General features: G+C 42.9%; 1 protein-coding gene across 2 annotated transcripts in view; it reads right to left on the bottom strand.

Moving 5' to 3' along the window:
- Window positions 1-13,957, bottom strand: part of UNC5C (unc-5 netrin receptor C) — a 380,855-nt gene extending 366,898 nt beyond the window's left edge. The window contains exon 1 of one of the 2 annotated variants that reach the window (XM_008267581.4): window positions 13,342-13,957. In XM_008267581.4, coding sequence (XP_008265803.1) covers window positions 13,342-13,465 — 124 coding nt within the window. In that variant the 5' untranslated portion in view covers window positions 13,466-13,957. The remainder of the gene's footprint in view (window positions 1-13,341) is intronic. The other variant, XM_017347400.3, reaches the window with a different exon arrangement.
- Window positions 13,958-14,459: the final 502 nt, after the last annotated feature.

Below are 14,459 nucleotides of genomic sequence, written 5' to 3'. Positions count from 1 at the left end.
TACAACATAATTCAATTTCATAATACTGGGTCATGGATGTGTACAAATTTACTATGTGGCCAAACACAACAAGCAATCTTTTTTTCATCTTGCAATAGAATTAAGTTTTAGGCAATACAAAAGGAAAAACATACGGAAAATAGTCACTTTTGGCAGATGTTTCTGTTTACAAAAAATAAAGGGAGTTAAGAATTAAAAATCAAAGCCCACTGGTTGAACTGAGGCATATTTCCATCTGTTATTAATGTTTGAGTTCTATACCAAAATTGAGATTATTCATCAAGTCCCTTATGCTATAATATGTTAGTAAATGGTAGTTTGGTTAGTAATCTAATTTCATAGACTCTGTCTGTGTAAGCTCCCAATTGCTTCAAAATAAGTATTCATAGTGGCCTGAACTGAATTAAAAGCAACAACACCATGGAGTACCTCTTGATTTTATTAAGAAATGCTTGTATGAAGATCTAGTAAAATGAAAGGGAGATCTCTGTCACTCCACACAGTTATAGAATAAGCCTTTTCTTTTTTTTTTTTTAAGTTTCTTTTTTGTTCCTTTTCAAGAAATTCAGGGCAATGTGAGGGTTTTTTTTTCTTATATATAAAAATATGAACTTAACTTCAAAATACATGGATACTCCAAAAACTTCATGGTAAGTTGATTTAAAAGCTAAGTTTATTTTAGTGCAAAAAAATTTTGAAATCCAGGTATAATAAGATGCCATCAAAAAGTTCAATAAAAATGTGTATTATGAAAATAAATTCTATTCAGGAGGCTCAGGATTTTTTTTTACATCAAAAAAATTACCTTTGAATTCTATTTTCCATGAAATGTTTGAAATACCCTCACAGAAATAGATAAATAATAAAGTAAATAAAAGATGGGATGTCCCTAGTTAAAGAGTTGAATAAATAATTCTGAGCATTAGAAAGTGTGGAGCTTTGAAGTGATCATTGTGAAAATGCTCACCAAGCTAATGTACCATCTATTGGGGTCATTTGCTTAAGCAAGGCTCCCGCGCTGTTACTTGTACAGGGTTTCACTAATGGTCTGATAATAGGGAGGGGGAGGTGGGCATGGAGGTTCTCGTAATACTTTACAGTGGTGTGAGCACGACGGCCACTGATTAATTACTGCCCTGTTCTCAACTCACACATTCGATTACTGAGCAACCCTGTTTTGCCTCCACAATGGTCTCATAGTTACAGAACGCTGGCTTAAAGAATACTCGAAAACAACTTATTAAAGATCCTTGGTTTCTAAGACAATTCGCAGTAAGATTTGTCATTCAGATGATTAAAATGGAGATTGGAAAAATACTTGAGAGATGGAAATACGTATATTTAAAGAACTCTTTTGGGAGGACAAGATGGACCTTTTTACCTTCAATTTCATTTCAAAAAGCACGAATACATCACAGTGCTTTTGAAAATATTATCATAGTAATCACCTTTAAAATATTACCACTTATTAAGTTATACCCGCATTTTCACTCTCCCCATTTCAAATCCCTAACCCTCTCCCCACCTGACATACACAACACTATCTGAGGAGGACGATCCTGTAGTTAAAAAATACAGTGTAAATCTAAACCTTACAGCTAAATATGAAAAAAGAAATCCATCCCACCTTAAATGAATATCTCAGAGTAGCTCAGGTTGATACATGCTTCTATGGAAACAACTCTTTCTGCATGTCAGCTTAAGCTGCTCCGTATGATTTTTCTCAAAAGCTCCCCTTTGAAACCATCCCGACCGTTTATTATCTTCTCGTTACAAAGACTGTTGTTACTTTTGTTTCATCACAAATCTCTGCCTCTTTATTAGCGGCCTTGCGACCACTATTGGATGACATTTGTTTTACTTAATGTACATAGTTTTAGAAAAAAAAAATTACGGAACTGCTATTACTGTGTTATATGAAAAAATTCCAATGTACATTTAGCTGACACTGCATCAGCTGCTATTTAAACTGGGCTTAGCTAATGGACTTTTAATGTCAGCGGGGTTATGTGCAGTTACTGGCTATTAGCAGAAATGGCTCCTTTCTATAAAAATCACTTTTCCTCAAGTGTGTTGTTTGAACATTCCTTTCCCTAATTTAGTGACTGTCATTGAATGTAAAACAAACTCAAGGACTCCAGGAGTCCTCTGTTATCTTTAAGACCCTCTCTTTAAGTCTTGTGATTCAGCATTAGAAAAGAAACCTCCTTCATTAACATTTACACTTGCAATCACAAAACTTTGTGAGGCAGTATTATACACTTGGCTATTCTCAATGGCAGACTGTATATTTTCCCAAGAAAATCCCATATCATCAATAAATATGCACAACAGGGAACACCAAAAACATTTTCCCAAGTTGCAAAATTTATTTGCATCTTTTAAAAATAGGACATTCAAAAATACCAAATGATGTGGAAGCAGACTCCAATAATCAGAATATAACTACACAGTGATGTAGCATGAAGATATTTATATATTAACTTGCATTTAATATTGGTTATAAGCAAGGACACACATTATCACTGTATCCTGAAATCTTCTATGTTCTTTCATTAGTCACAACCTTCTGCTATGTCATTGACTTTCTACTTTTCTGTTTCAATCAATCTTTAAAGGTATGTAATAGGTAAACCTGGGAATAGAGCCATCAGTATGGCATCTGAGGGAGTCCAAGAAAATCAAACATCACGCCATTTGATGAAGAGGCTGAAGCAAACAATCACTGAATTCTGGTCAGGGAAGAACAACGGAACTGGCCTCAGCTTCGATCGGCCCACAGCAGAGGCCATTCATGTAGGCTGCTTACCAGGAAACTGCTGTCTCTCCTGCAGATGGTCCAGATATCCTATCATGAAAGTGGAGAAATGCTTTTACCCCTGCATGCATGAAAGACAACACTCTCCTTTGGTCAACAAATCATCACCCACCTTAGAGCAAAACAACAGAAGTTCTCCAACACGCGTTTGAAGAAGAGGCTCAATGTGGAGATCACTGGATGTCATAACAAAACTTGGATCTACCAGATAAGACTCTGTACTAATGAGGCACCATTGTTGTACAAGAGGGAAATGACTTAGCAGTTTACTACAGCAAGGCAACTTGTCACAATAAGATAATTTCACCATAAAATTGGTGATTAAATCCAAATTCCTATTCAATAACTACCTTTATGGATGTGTTTATAAGTTTAAAAGTTTTATTTTCATTTTATATGTTCCATTTGCTTCTTGAGGATATTGCCCTGTCTGAAAAATGAACTCTTGCTGCTCAAACAGAAAAAGCTATATACAAACCCACAATGGGCTCATGCATATATTTACGAACGCTCACAGGGAATTACTGAACTACATTTGTCTATTTCTTATAATTCTCCACTTCATTAAGAGTCTGCCTGAAAATACTGTCTCTCCCAGATATTTAACCCAATAAAAAATGACACATGTATCTTTTGTGTGGTCATCATTCTTAAGAAATCCAATAAAATGATCCCCTATTCTTTGCCACTGGGAAATGGTATGTCCTGTTAAGTCTTTTCTTCTCCATTTTGTCTTCATGATATAGTAAGCAAACTATATTTTATTCATTGTGGCCTTTTGAATTCTATACAGATACATATGTACAAACACAATAATAAAGGTATGTTTTCAATGAATATACAAGGACAGAAAGAAAGACAATATTTTTAAAGTGTACTCATGTTTTATTGAAGACAAATTCCACTACTGCAATATCTTGTGTGGGATAATTGCCCATAAGAATGCCTATATCATTCTAAGAGTATTCTATTCAGTGCAGGTGAGATTGGCGGTACAATATTGATGTTGTTATAAATGACAATGTTTAACAGAGCAACTCAGGAAATAGCAATGCATTTTATAAAGCGCACTCAAGGATATCAATATGTCTGCAATATAATTCTGGATTTCTCAAGCACACACATCAGACCCAAATGAGTCAAAGCAAATCCAAGCTTCATTACTTACAAGTATATGCCTGCAGTTTCTTTGGCTACATTAATTGAAATAAGGGCAAATCAAGACTCTATTTAGATAAAAGTTTCATGTCAGTGGGCCTGTTGAATAATATTATGAAGAAATACAAATCTTACTGTCTATTCTGGATAGCACGAATAATAAATCATTTCAACATGCCTGTTTTCCCTCAGCTTCTGAGGGCAGTTACTTAAATAGGCTTCTGTTTTCACCACGGTGCACGCTCTGTGGGTGATGGCTGTGGTTGGTTGAGAGGGAAAGATCTTAGCCTCATTCAATCCTATTTTTGAATTGTATCTATAGCACTTTTCTCAGCTTATATCTTTTCATCATTTTGTGGAGAAGTAGAGGGAAGAAGGAAAGTTGCTAAAGAAAATGACAGGCAACATAATTACTGTTTTATTTCAGAGTGATTTGGAGGTTGCTGCTTGTTAAACTTGAACACTTTCACTGGGTGGCTACAATGTGTATATTTGGCAAATTCTCTTTCTTTCTATGAAGATACAGTGTATCAGTTCCTCTTCACCAAAAGGAGAAACACCAGGGTCAACATATTACAGACAGACACCTGCTAAAACTGAAATTACAGTTATTTACTTTGTCTTTCTAATCATAAAGTTTTTGTTGTGGTAGTAATTGGATTTCGGTTTGGTTTTGATTAGAGATAACATAATCTGTGAAAATCATGTATAAAAAAGTATTGTGTCAATGATTAGCATTTTTAGTTTCTGGAAAAGTTAGAGAATGCCATCTGTTAAAAACTACTCTTTGATCTAATTCTTGAAAGAGTTTTAGGTTCTTGAAATTCCAAAAAATGTATCATTTCACATACCTATTATATTGCCTTGAATTTCTATTGTTAAAACAATACGTATTATGAATTAATCTTACATGAATACTTTTCTAACAAACAGCATACTTTACTCTTAAAGTACTCTTTCATATTTTTAATTAATATATACACTAAGTATCTTGAGTATTGAAAAAAAAATCCACATTTCTATTCCTGGATAATATAGCCGCCCTCATGCCTGGATTAAAGATATATTTTAAATGCAAGCACTGATCTATTTTGACTGGAAAGGAATGCTAACACTTGAGGATTTTCTTCTAAACAGAAAAAAGAAAAATAATACAGTAAGTTATAGTTGAGTTCAGGAAGTCCATGATTAAATAATCAATGATGACATTGACTAAAAAGGAGAAATGCTAGCGTTCATCAATAAACTGGTTAAACATGCTGAGCGAGTTTTTGCTGTTGAACACCCTTAGTTGGAAGAGCAGATAAGACATGCTCATCTTCAGGAGGCATTTTGGTGGCTCTCATAATTGCTGAGAAATGAAATGATCCACAGGATCCACATGACAAAATGATTAATGAAGATAAAAATCCTCTATCCTCACAACACTTAAAAATAAGTCAAACTGGCAATTCAGTAGTTAAATTTGATTAATCAATATCATTGGGGCCACGATTATTGTGAGCTCAAGTATTTGAAACAAGAACTCAAACATGTTAACGTAATGATATACCTGCCTCTACTTCCCTGTTCCACTGCTTCACTGACCATGAAATATGGTTTATTCATTTAATTAAAAGAGGATATTCCCTGAAACATTGATGTTTTACTTCAGTTTTGCTAAAGCACTTTTGAATTGCTGCTCCTTTCTAATAAAAGGTAGAGTGACAGGAGGACAAATATGCATACTTGGCACTTTTCAAAGCTAGAGTCACTTTTTAAATTACAACCTCAGTTTAATGAATGCCACTGTAACTTCAATACGACAAACTCCACGCAGAAGGCTAGGTATGTTTACGTAGCTATCACATCCAGAGATATTCTTTTGTACTTCAAAATCTCATTATGTACATTTAAGGGAGCAACTTTGGGTGAGGGGACAGAAATACTAGAAATGAGCAAACACATCAAAAATTCAATTCAAAACTTCATTTTTCAATTGTAAAGTTACAGCTCAATATTTTCTGCCATTTTGCTTATAAAGATTCCAAATATTTGTTTTGGGTTTTCATGAAGAGGCAGGAGTTCTTCTGGAAACTCTAAGTAGGTAGAGAAGATGAAAAAGCTTACTATTTCTGAACTTGTTAACTCAGAAAGCAAAAAATATATTTTAATAAAAACTTCTGTAAATTTGGAGATAAATATTTACAAGGCAAACTATCAATTATCCAATTCTTCAATGTCTTTTCTAGAACCAGAAAAAAGAAAACCCTCATGTTTGAGTATCACTCAAGGCAGATCTATGCTAGTTCAAAGAGGTGGCATAAAAACTATCACTGAGTTTCTACGAGTAAGATGTATTTTTTTTTTTTTTTTTTGACAGGCAGAGTGGACAGTGAGAGAGAGAGACACAGAGAAAGGTCTTCCTTTGCCGTTGGTTCACCCTACAATGGCCACCGCGGCCGGCGCGCTGCGGCCGGCGCACCGCGCTGATCCGATGGCAGGAGCCAGGAACCAGGTGCTTTTCCTGATCTCCCATGGGGTGCAGGGCCCAAGCATCTGGGCCATCCTCCATTGCACTCCCTGGCCACAGCAGAGAGCTGGCCTGGAAGAGGGGCAACCGGGACAGAATCCGGTGCCCCAACCGGGACTAGAATCCAGTGTGCCGGCGCCGCTAGGCGGAGGATTAGCCTAGTGAGCCACGGCGCCGGCCGAGTAAGATGTATTTGAACTAAGTGAGACCTGAACAGTATTTGAGGTCTCATATTCAGTTAGCCTTGCTCCACAGACATATAAGCAATAACAAGTCCAAATAAGAAGAATTCACACTTAGACTTAAGAAGTCAGGTTAATTGAGTGAGGGAAAGGGTAGAAAAACAGGGCTATCAATAATTGACAGCGAAATGACAACTTTTGTAGGAGAAAGAACCATCTTAACAAGCCCAGTCAATCACTAGGTTGATTTTAAAATTCTGACAAAATGACATTTGCACCAAGCATGCAAAGAAAGAGCAACAGTGCATCTGTTAATACAATTATAAATAATTAAATGTAAAGATTTTAACATATTATATGTATCTGGATTATGCTGTCCTAAATTAAAATGCATAAACTTTTTATTGTAATTATTGTATCAGTAATAAAAGTCTGGGGCCATTGTTGTGGTGCAGCTGGTTAAGCCACCACCTGTGACAGCAGCATCTACCATATAAGGGTCAGTTCATATCCAGGCTGCTACACTTCTGATCCAGGTGCCTGCTAATGCACCTGGGAAAGCAGCAATGATGGCTCAAGTGCTTGGTTCTCTGCCACTCACGTAGGAGACCATGATGGTAGTACAGGCTTCCAGCTTTGGTCTGGCCCAGCCCTTGCCTTTGAAGCCATTTGGGGAGAGAACCAGTGGATGGAAGATCCCTGTCTCTCATTCTGTCTTTCCTTTTTCTATACTTGCCTTTCAAGTAAATGAATCAATCTTAATAAATAAAAAGAGTCCTGTTGATTTTGCTTTGCTTTCATGTCAACCTATTTTTCTATATGTTTCTTATTTTGTTTTTATTGGCACTCCATTGTGGTCTATGGGCTGTACATTTGTCTCTTTCTTCTAAAGAAAAACTGTTCTCATTCACCTAAAAGGCTGATTTTTTCCAAACCCTTATCAGAAATCCTTAAAAGTGACTTATTTTCTTCCAAAGAAGTGTTTATGTTTTTATGAAAAGTTGCCTTTCCATACTCCTTGAAAAGTCGGAAAGTCTGGACCAGAGTTGTGGTGTAGCTGGTAAAGCCACTGCCTACAATGCAGGGATCCCATAAGGGCACCAGTTCGAGTTCCAGATGCTCCTCTTCTGATCCAGTTCCCTGCTAAGAGCCTGGGAAAGTAGCAGAAGATGGTGTAGGTGCTTGGGCCCCTGCTTCCCTATGGGTGACCTGGAAGAATCTCCTGGCTCCTGGCTTGGTCCTGACTTAGCCACAGCCACAGCCACAGCCAGAGCCACAGCCACAGCCCTAGCAGTTGCAACCTTCTAGGGAATAGACCATAGATGGAATATCTCTCTGTCTCTCCCTCTTTTTCTATAACTCTGACTTTCAAATAAACCAGTTAATTTTAAAAAAATGTCAAGGATACAGTTTGTTGTCAGGACCTAACTCATGGCGACTCACTGTGGCATTTCTAGAACTGGGGTTCATAAGGCTTGTTTTCCCAGAGAGAACAAAAAGGAAGAAAAGAGGTTATGGAAAGGAGTGAGATTCCCACTAACTATTCAAGGACTGTGCCCTGACCTGGAGTTTGCAGTGATCCACGGCGGGGTATCGCCTCAGATAGCTCCATTGTTGGTTTTGGGGGAAGTGGTCTCTGCCTCTATCTCTACTCTGAGATCAGAATTATTGACCTGGGGCCGGTGCTGTTGCTGACTTGGTTAATCCTCCACCTGTTGCACCGGCATCCCATAGTGGCGTCAGGTTCTGGTCCCGGTTGCTCTTCTTCCAGTCCAGCTCTCTGCTGTGGTCCAGGAGGGCAGTGGAGGATGGCCCAAGTACTTGGGCCCCTGCACCTGCATGGGAGACCAGGAGGATGCGCCTGGCTCCTGGCTTCAGACTGGTGTAGCGCCGGCCGTAGCGGCCATTTGTGGGGTGAATCAATGGAAGGAAGACCTTTCTCTCTGTCTCTCTCTCTTTCACTGCTGTCAAATAAAAAAAAAAAAATTGACCTTTAATATCTAGTTTTCTTGGCTAGCCACTGAGTAGGAAGTAACAACTCTTAATTTGCATGAGCTAAACATTTTTTTAAAAACTATTCATGTATTAATTCATTTACTCCTAATATGACCTATAGTATACATTATCTCATTCTACATGAGAGGAAACTGAGGCAGAGAGAGGTTAAATAACTTAACCCTGACCACTCAGGTAGGAGGTGCTGGAAGTAGGATTATGGGGCCTTGGTAACCACTGTTCTGATAGAATAGATGGCCATCACTAATAGCTTCACTTTACTGAAAGCCAGACAGAACATTTTAAATCTACTAACACACTGCTGACATGCAAACTTAGCTTCAAAAACATCTCATGTCTAGCCAAATCATTGCTTTGAAGTTCCTCTGTGCTAAAAGTTTGTAACTCATTCTCTCCTTCCCAACAGAATCCTAAGCTGACCTCTATTTACTATCTTTGGATGCTTGAATACGGAAAGGACCACACACCTAGGCCCTCTACTGCATTTCAGAAAGTGCATTAATAATTATATGGTTCTATGTCTACCTTGCTTGAGGGAAATTGTCTTCAACACTGTATGTCTACCAAATAACACACAGTCTAGGAAAACAACATAAGTGCACGATGACTATTATGAACCAGACCTCAAACACTCCACCCAAATGAGCTAATACATTTCGAATTTGTAGGGAAATGTGAACAGGTTTGTTTTTAACTGCCACGTATGCAAAAGTCAAAGTAAATAAGACTTAGGATAAAACTGCAAGGCAAGAGCTCAGTCTCCGCCCCCACCATTTCCTCCATTATCTTCCTGAAGTGGTGGCAGCCTGTAACTTTAATGCTTTTTCTGAGAGTGACTCCCTCTGCTGCTCCAGCAAAGCCATGACCTAAATCACAAGAGTGCTAACGGCAGTTAAGGCCTAATAGAGCACATTCTGGCTGTTCGCTCTAATTGCAGGACCTAGCATACATTGCAGGACAATTATGTTTAAGTCTCAGCAGCAAGACTACGTAAGCTGAGAGGATTTGCTTAGGAGATCTCTTGCCTGGTGCAGTCCTTAAGGTGTTTGCTTAAAATAGATCCGCATCAATTCTGATTACAACAATGAACTCCCAAAGTACAAGGGAAGATACTTGAGGACCCTGATGTTTAACTCCCAGTGTCCACAGCTCAGGAGGCCAGGGAGTCAACAACTGCCTGTTGTAATCTTAATGATTCCGCATTCTTTGCAAGGACCTGAAAAGTTTGTTCACTCAAGGCTTTTAAACATTCTTTGCACTAGATTACAAGGAATTATTTTTCAAAATCATGGCTAACTAGTCTGCTGTTCCTTCATGCAAATTTCCAACATGAATTCATGATTTTCTCTGCTCCTAAAATGGAAAATTACATGACAGAATTGCAATGCAATTCGGTTGCTTTTGAAGCCAAATTTCTATTTATACTGTGCCACTATGTATAAATATTATGTGAAAGTAATTTTTGTTCCTATATAGAAAGAACTGTTATTCGTTTTTTAAGACACTATCCATTATTTTTACAATAATAGGAAAATATCCCAATCTGTTTAGAGTCGTCAGTAATTTTATGTTTGGTGATGTTAACACTCGTAACACTAGTTGGTGCTAGATAAGCAGCATATCAATGCTATGCAGTCCAGATAAATGCATATGTACAACAGGAGGTCATTAATTCTGAACACACTGAACACACACACACACACACACACACACGGACACACAGCCTTGTCCTAGCAAAATCTATCATTCTTGGAAGTCAGAAGCCCCACAAATTCCCGGGAGCAAGAGTTCCCAGCAATCCTGAATGAAGCAATTAGGGCCTAGCCAGAAAGGAGAAAGTTGTTGCCTAAGCCTAGAGAATTTCCCAAGGACCTGTTTAAAGTGACTGCTGTCTCTCTTTAAACCACAGTTACAAAACTGAATACATTCACTAATAAAAAAAATCACCATGAGGGTTAATCTTAAACTTATGTTGTTTCATTGGTTATCTCTATAGAGATATATACTTAAACTTTTGATTTTCCCAACATGTCTCTAATACAATAAAAACCTCAGCCACACTATACAGTGCTTAAATTAACTCCCCCATCTTAACTGCTTATGCACTTCCATTGATTAAAAATAGCTCATTCTGATCTTTAAGTCCTCAGCGAAAGGGAACCATTCCTTGGGGGTATGAGTTAAGGTTCTAGTCTACAGAGAGGAGAAGAAAGGAAGATAAGAAAGAAGTGGAGGTCAAACTCTGGGACCATTAGAAAATCTGTGTTTCTGAGAGGCAAGTGTTAATTGTAGTTCAATAGCAAACAGGCTGGTGTAAGGGATAACAGTGACAGTGATAGCACTGATAGTTGAGTTTACAGCTTTGTACTTCCTTTGCTATCTAACAGACAGCACAGGAAGAGCCAGTATGTTGGAACATGGAGGATAACAAAGATAAAAGTGGCAGAATGGTGCATGTCACAGATCACAAGATTTGAACAAAAATGCTATTCACCAGGAACCAAAGAAACTAAAGTAAACGGAGAAGACCGGCACTGAAATGCACACACCCAACAGAATAGGTTTTATTTTTCCACCGGAGATCAGAATCAGCCCTCAATCTTTGACTTGCCTGGTGCTTGCAAAGAAAAAGTGCAAGACAAAAACAGTCTATCCTGGGCCTGTTTTCTTTAATCTCTTCTCCCTTCTTCTTTCAATATTAATCCACTTACAATCTCCCCTGTTTGATTATCTTTATTGATCCTTTTTCTACCCAGTCTTTTTAATTTAGCTGTTGTAAGCTCTCGGCAGGGATCCTATCTCCTGGTTGGCATCTTTAGGGACTTTAACTTGTCCTCCCCCCCACACACTATGTCCCGTTCCCCCCACCCCATGGCTCAGCTCTTTGTGCGCCCAATAACAGCAGGCGGATTCCACAGGGAGTCACGAGGTTGATTCCACGGCTATTCATCAGGTTGCTCACTTAAGCTTCCCATCACCCTCTTCTAAGCGATCCTGAGAAGTTCTTAGCAATTGCAAGCAATCTACAAACAAGCTCCGATTCTCGACGGAGCTTTTGTGAAATGGACAGGCAGAAGAGCTCTGGAGGTGTGCATGAGAAAACCAGAGCGGACCCTTCAGGAGCCAGGATGGGAGGCATCTGGCGCGAAGCGAAGGAAGGATTTATGAGCGTGGCCACTTAGCAGGGCAGCAGGAAAATTTACTCCGCAAGTAGCTAGCGCTAATTCACAAAGCTTTGCTAATGACCTACCACCCCCCACCCCTCACCCCCGCGCACCAGCCTGGGCTCCACGCCGCCCTCAACCCCCAACGTGCCCGCCCCCAGCGCCCTGCTCGGAGCCAGCGAGCTAGCGAAGGGAGCGGAGGAAATGCTGTCGTAGCACCACGGCGTGTGCATGTCACGGAGGAGCTGGGGTGTGCATGTCACGGAGGAGCTGGGGGCTTCTGTCGGCTCCTCTCCAGCCCTCCAAATTTGGAAAGAAGGATAATGGAGATGGGGGGGGGGGTCCCTGAGTTGCCAGTGAAGCTGCCTAGGCTGCCTTCAGCCTCTCCTCCCTTCCAGGAAAAGCTGAGCCACCCTCCCCCAGCCCTCTATCGCCTCCAAACTGTGGGCAAAGACTCAGGTGGGCTTGGCCAGAAGGTTGGGGGCCCAGGTGACCACAGAGAGACCCCCAAAGGGGGCAGCCTTGACTTTTTGTCCTGCCCAACCCCACAACGTCCCTTCCACGCAGCTTCCTGGGCTCAGAAGGCTGGGAGCTGCCAAGACCATTCCAAACTCCGGGGGAAAGGAGGAAGCCAGGCAAGCAGTCCGGTGCCTTCTCTCCTCTCTGGCCCACCACCAACTCCTTCGTGGTCTTGGCCGCTCCCCTCCCAACACCGGAGTAGCCCTAGGTCGGGGCACTTTATTTCCAAGCTCACACGCGTTAAATTAAAATGTCAGACTTATAAACTGGCCGGTTACCCCGGGAAGTCTCGGATTTGGTAGGAGTAACCAGCCCGATCCCGATCGCTGAGAGCTCTGGGGTTTTAAGTTTCTCGGGCGCCTGTTGGGAAGGGGAAGAAGGCGCATGGAGAGGCATGGGCTCCCTAGACCCGCCACGCTGCCACAGCCGGCCCTGGAGGGCTCTGTCTCCACAGCGCCCAGGGGGAAAACCGCGCTGGTGGGTCCTCAGCGGTAATGGACTTATTTCTGTAGCGGAGCTCCCCTTGGTCTCCAAGCAATGATAATCCTGCACCCCCAGCTGTGGCACAGCACAGAAGGTTCCGTGCACCAGGCACAACAGGGCGCATCTCTGGCATGCCACCCAGCTGTCGCCACCGAGGTTCGGGACTTGGCGTGCACCGCGGGCAGCAACGTGCGCGTGCAGGGCTGAAAGTGCAAAGGACACCCCCAGGCACCTCCAGGCACTGACAGGGACGCCAAGTCCACACCCTGTACGTCTCCCCGTTGCATCCATGCCCATCTAGGAAGAGAGATTCAAGCTCATCAGCACCATCCACGCATCTTGACTAGTTAGGAAAGTGGAATTCCAAGTGGTTTCCAGTTGCGAGCCACGGGTTACACTGAAAAGGGCAGAACTGGGTAGCAGGAGAGAGAGAAGGAGGGAAGGAGGAAGCATGGGGAGGCGGCAGCTGAGCCTGGAGGACCCCCTTACCTTGAGCGGCAGAGCCCGTGCCGCTGGCGCTGAGCAGGGCCAGGGCAGGTAGCACGAGCATTTGCAGCACATATCCCAGTCCCAGTCCGCAGCGGGCCGCTGTAGCCCGCAGACCTTTCCTCATGGTAGACGGAGGTGTGCAGTGGGGAAGCCACCCAGAGAGAGGCGCAAACAGCGGAAAGCCCCGCGCCGCCCGGCAGCTGCTGAATCCGCGCACCGCGAAGCAGTCAGAAGAAATCGCCACAACCCAGCGCCACACTCCACTTTCTCCAAGGGCAGGGACCAAAAGGGGGTGGAGAGGAGACGCCGAGGAGGAGTTTGCTGGTCCCTCTTTGCCCGTGCCTTCTAACTGATGTCTCCAGCGAGCGCCTGCTCTGCCCCCACTTGGGAAGTCTGGGGAGGCGCAAGGCAGCCACCTCCACCGCTCCTCCCAGCAGCACGAGCAGCCGCAGCTCCACCGCGCGCCGAGCCTGGACTGCTGGCCCGGTCCCCTCACAGGCAGGGAACACACACAGCCACAGGGTGGGGGGAGGAGGAGGGAGCAGAGGGAAGGCGCTTGGGCACAGCGAGGCGCTCCCGGCTCCAATCGCAGCCTTCTCTGACGGGCAACAGAGACGCCCAGGCTGCCGCTGCTGGTGGCGGCCAGGGAGGGTCACCTTCTACCAGGGGCGCTCATCTCCGAAGAGGAGGCAGTCAAGGAGGCGTGCAGGACACTTCCCAACTCCGCTGGGGGGTCAGCAGCTGCGGGAGCGCGCCCAGCCGCCTTATGTAAGGTAGACTCCGGACAGAGACCTGCAGCCAGCGTGGATGGTGGGGACCGGCCTTGGCGCGCCCCGCAGAAGCAGTGGCCGGGGCGCGCCGGAGGACCACGCGGCTGCCGGGAATGGGAACGCGCCTGCACCCCGCGGTGCGCCAGACCTGGGCTCCTGGAGGGCAGCGGGCGCGCCCCGGGCCACTTGGCTGCTTGCAGTGGAGCTCAGCCTGCCTCCTGCCAGCTTCACCGAGTCGCCAAAGCCCGAGCCAGATTCCTGGGACTGGACTGGACTCGCTCTCCCACTTCGGGTCTTGCGGCGGCGAAGCCAGGTGCAAGCTAGAACTGAAGTCCTCAGTGGTGGGGA

Source organism: Oryctolagus cuniculus, chromosome 8 (assembly GCF_964237555.1).
Source record: "Oryctolagus cuniculus chromosome 8, mOryCun1.1, whole genome shotgun sequence".
NCBI lineage: Eukaryota > Metazoa > Chordata > Mammalia > Lagomorpha > Leporidae > Oryctolagus > Oryctolagus cuniculus.
Note: the sequence above shows the minus strand (reverse complement) of the source record. Positions and strands in the feature narration are given on the sequence as shown.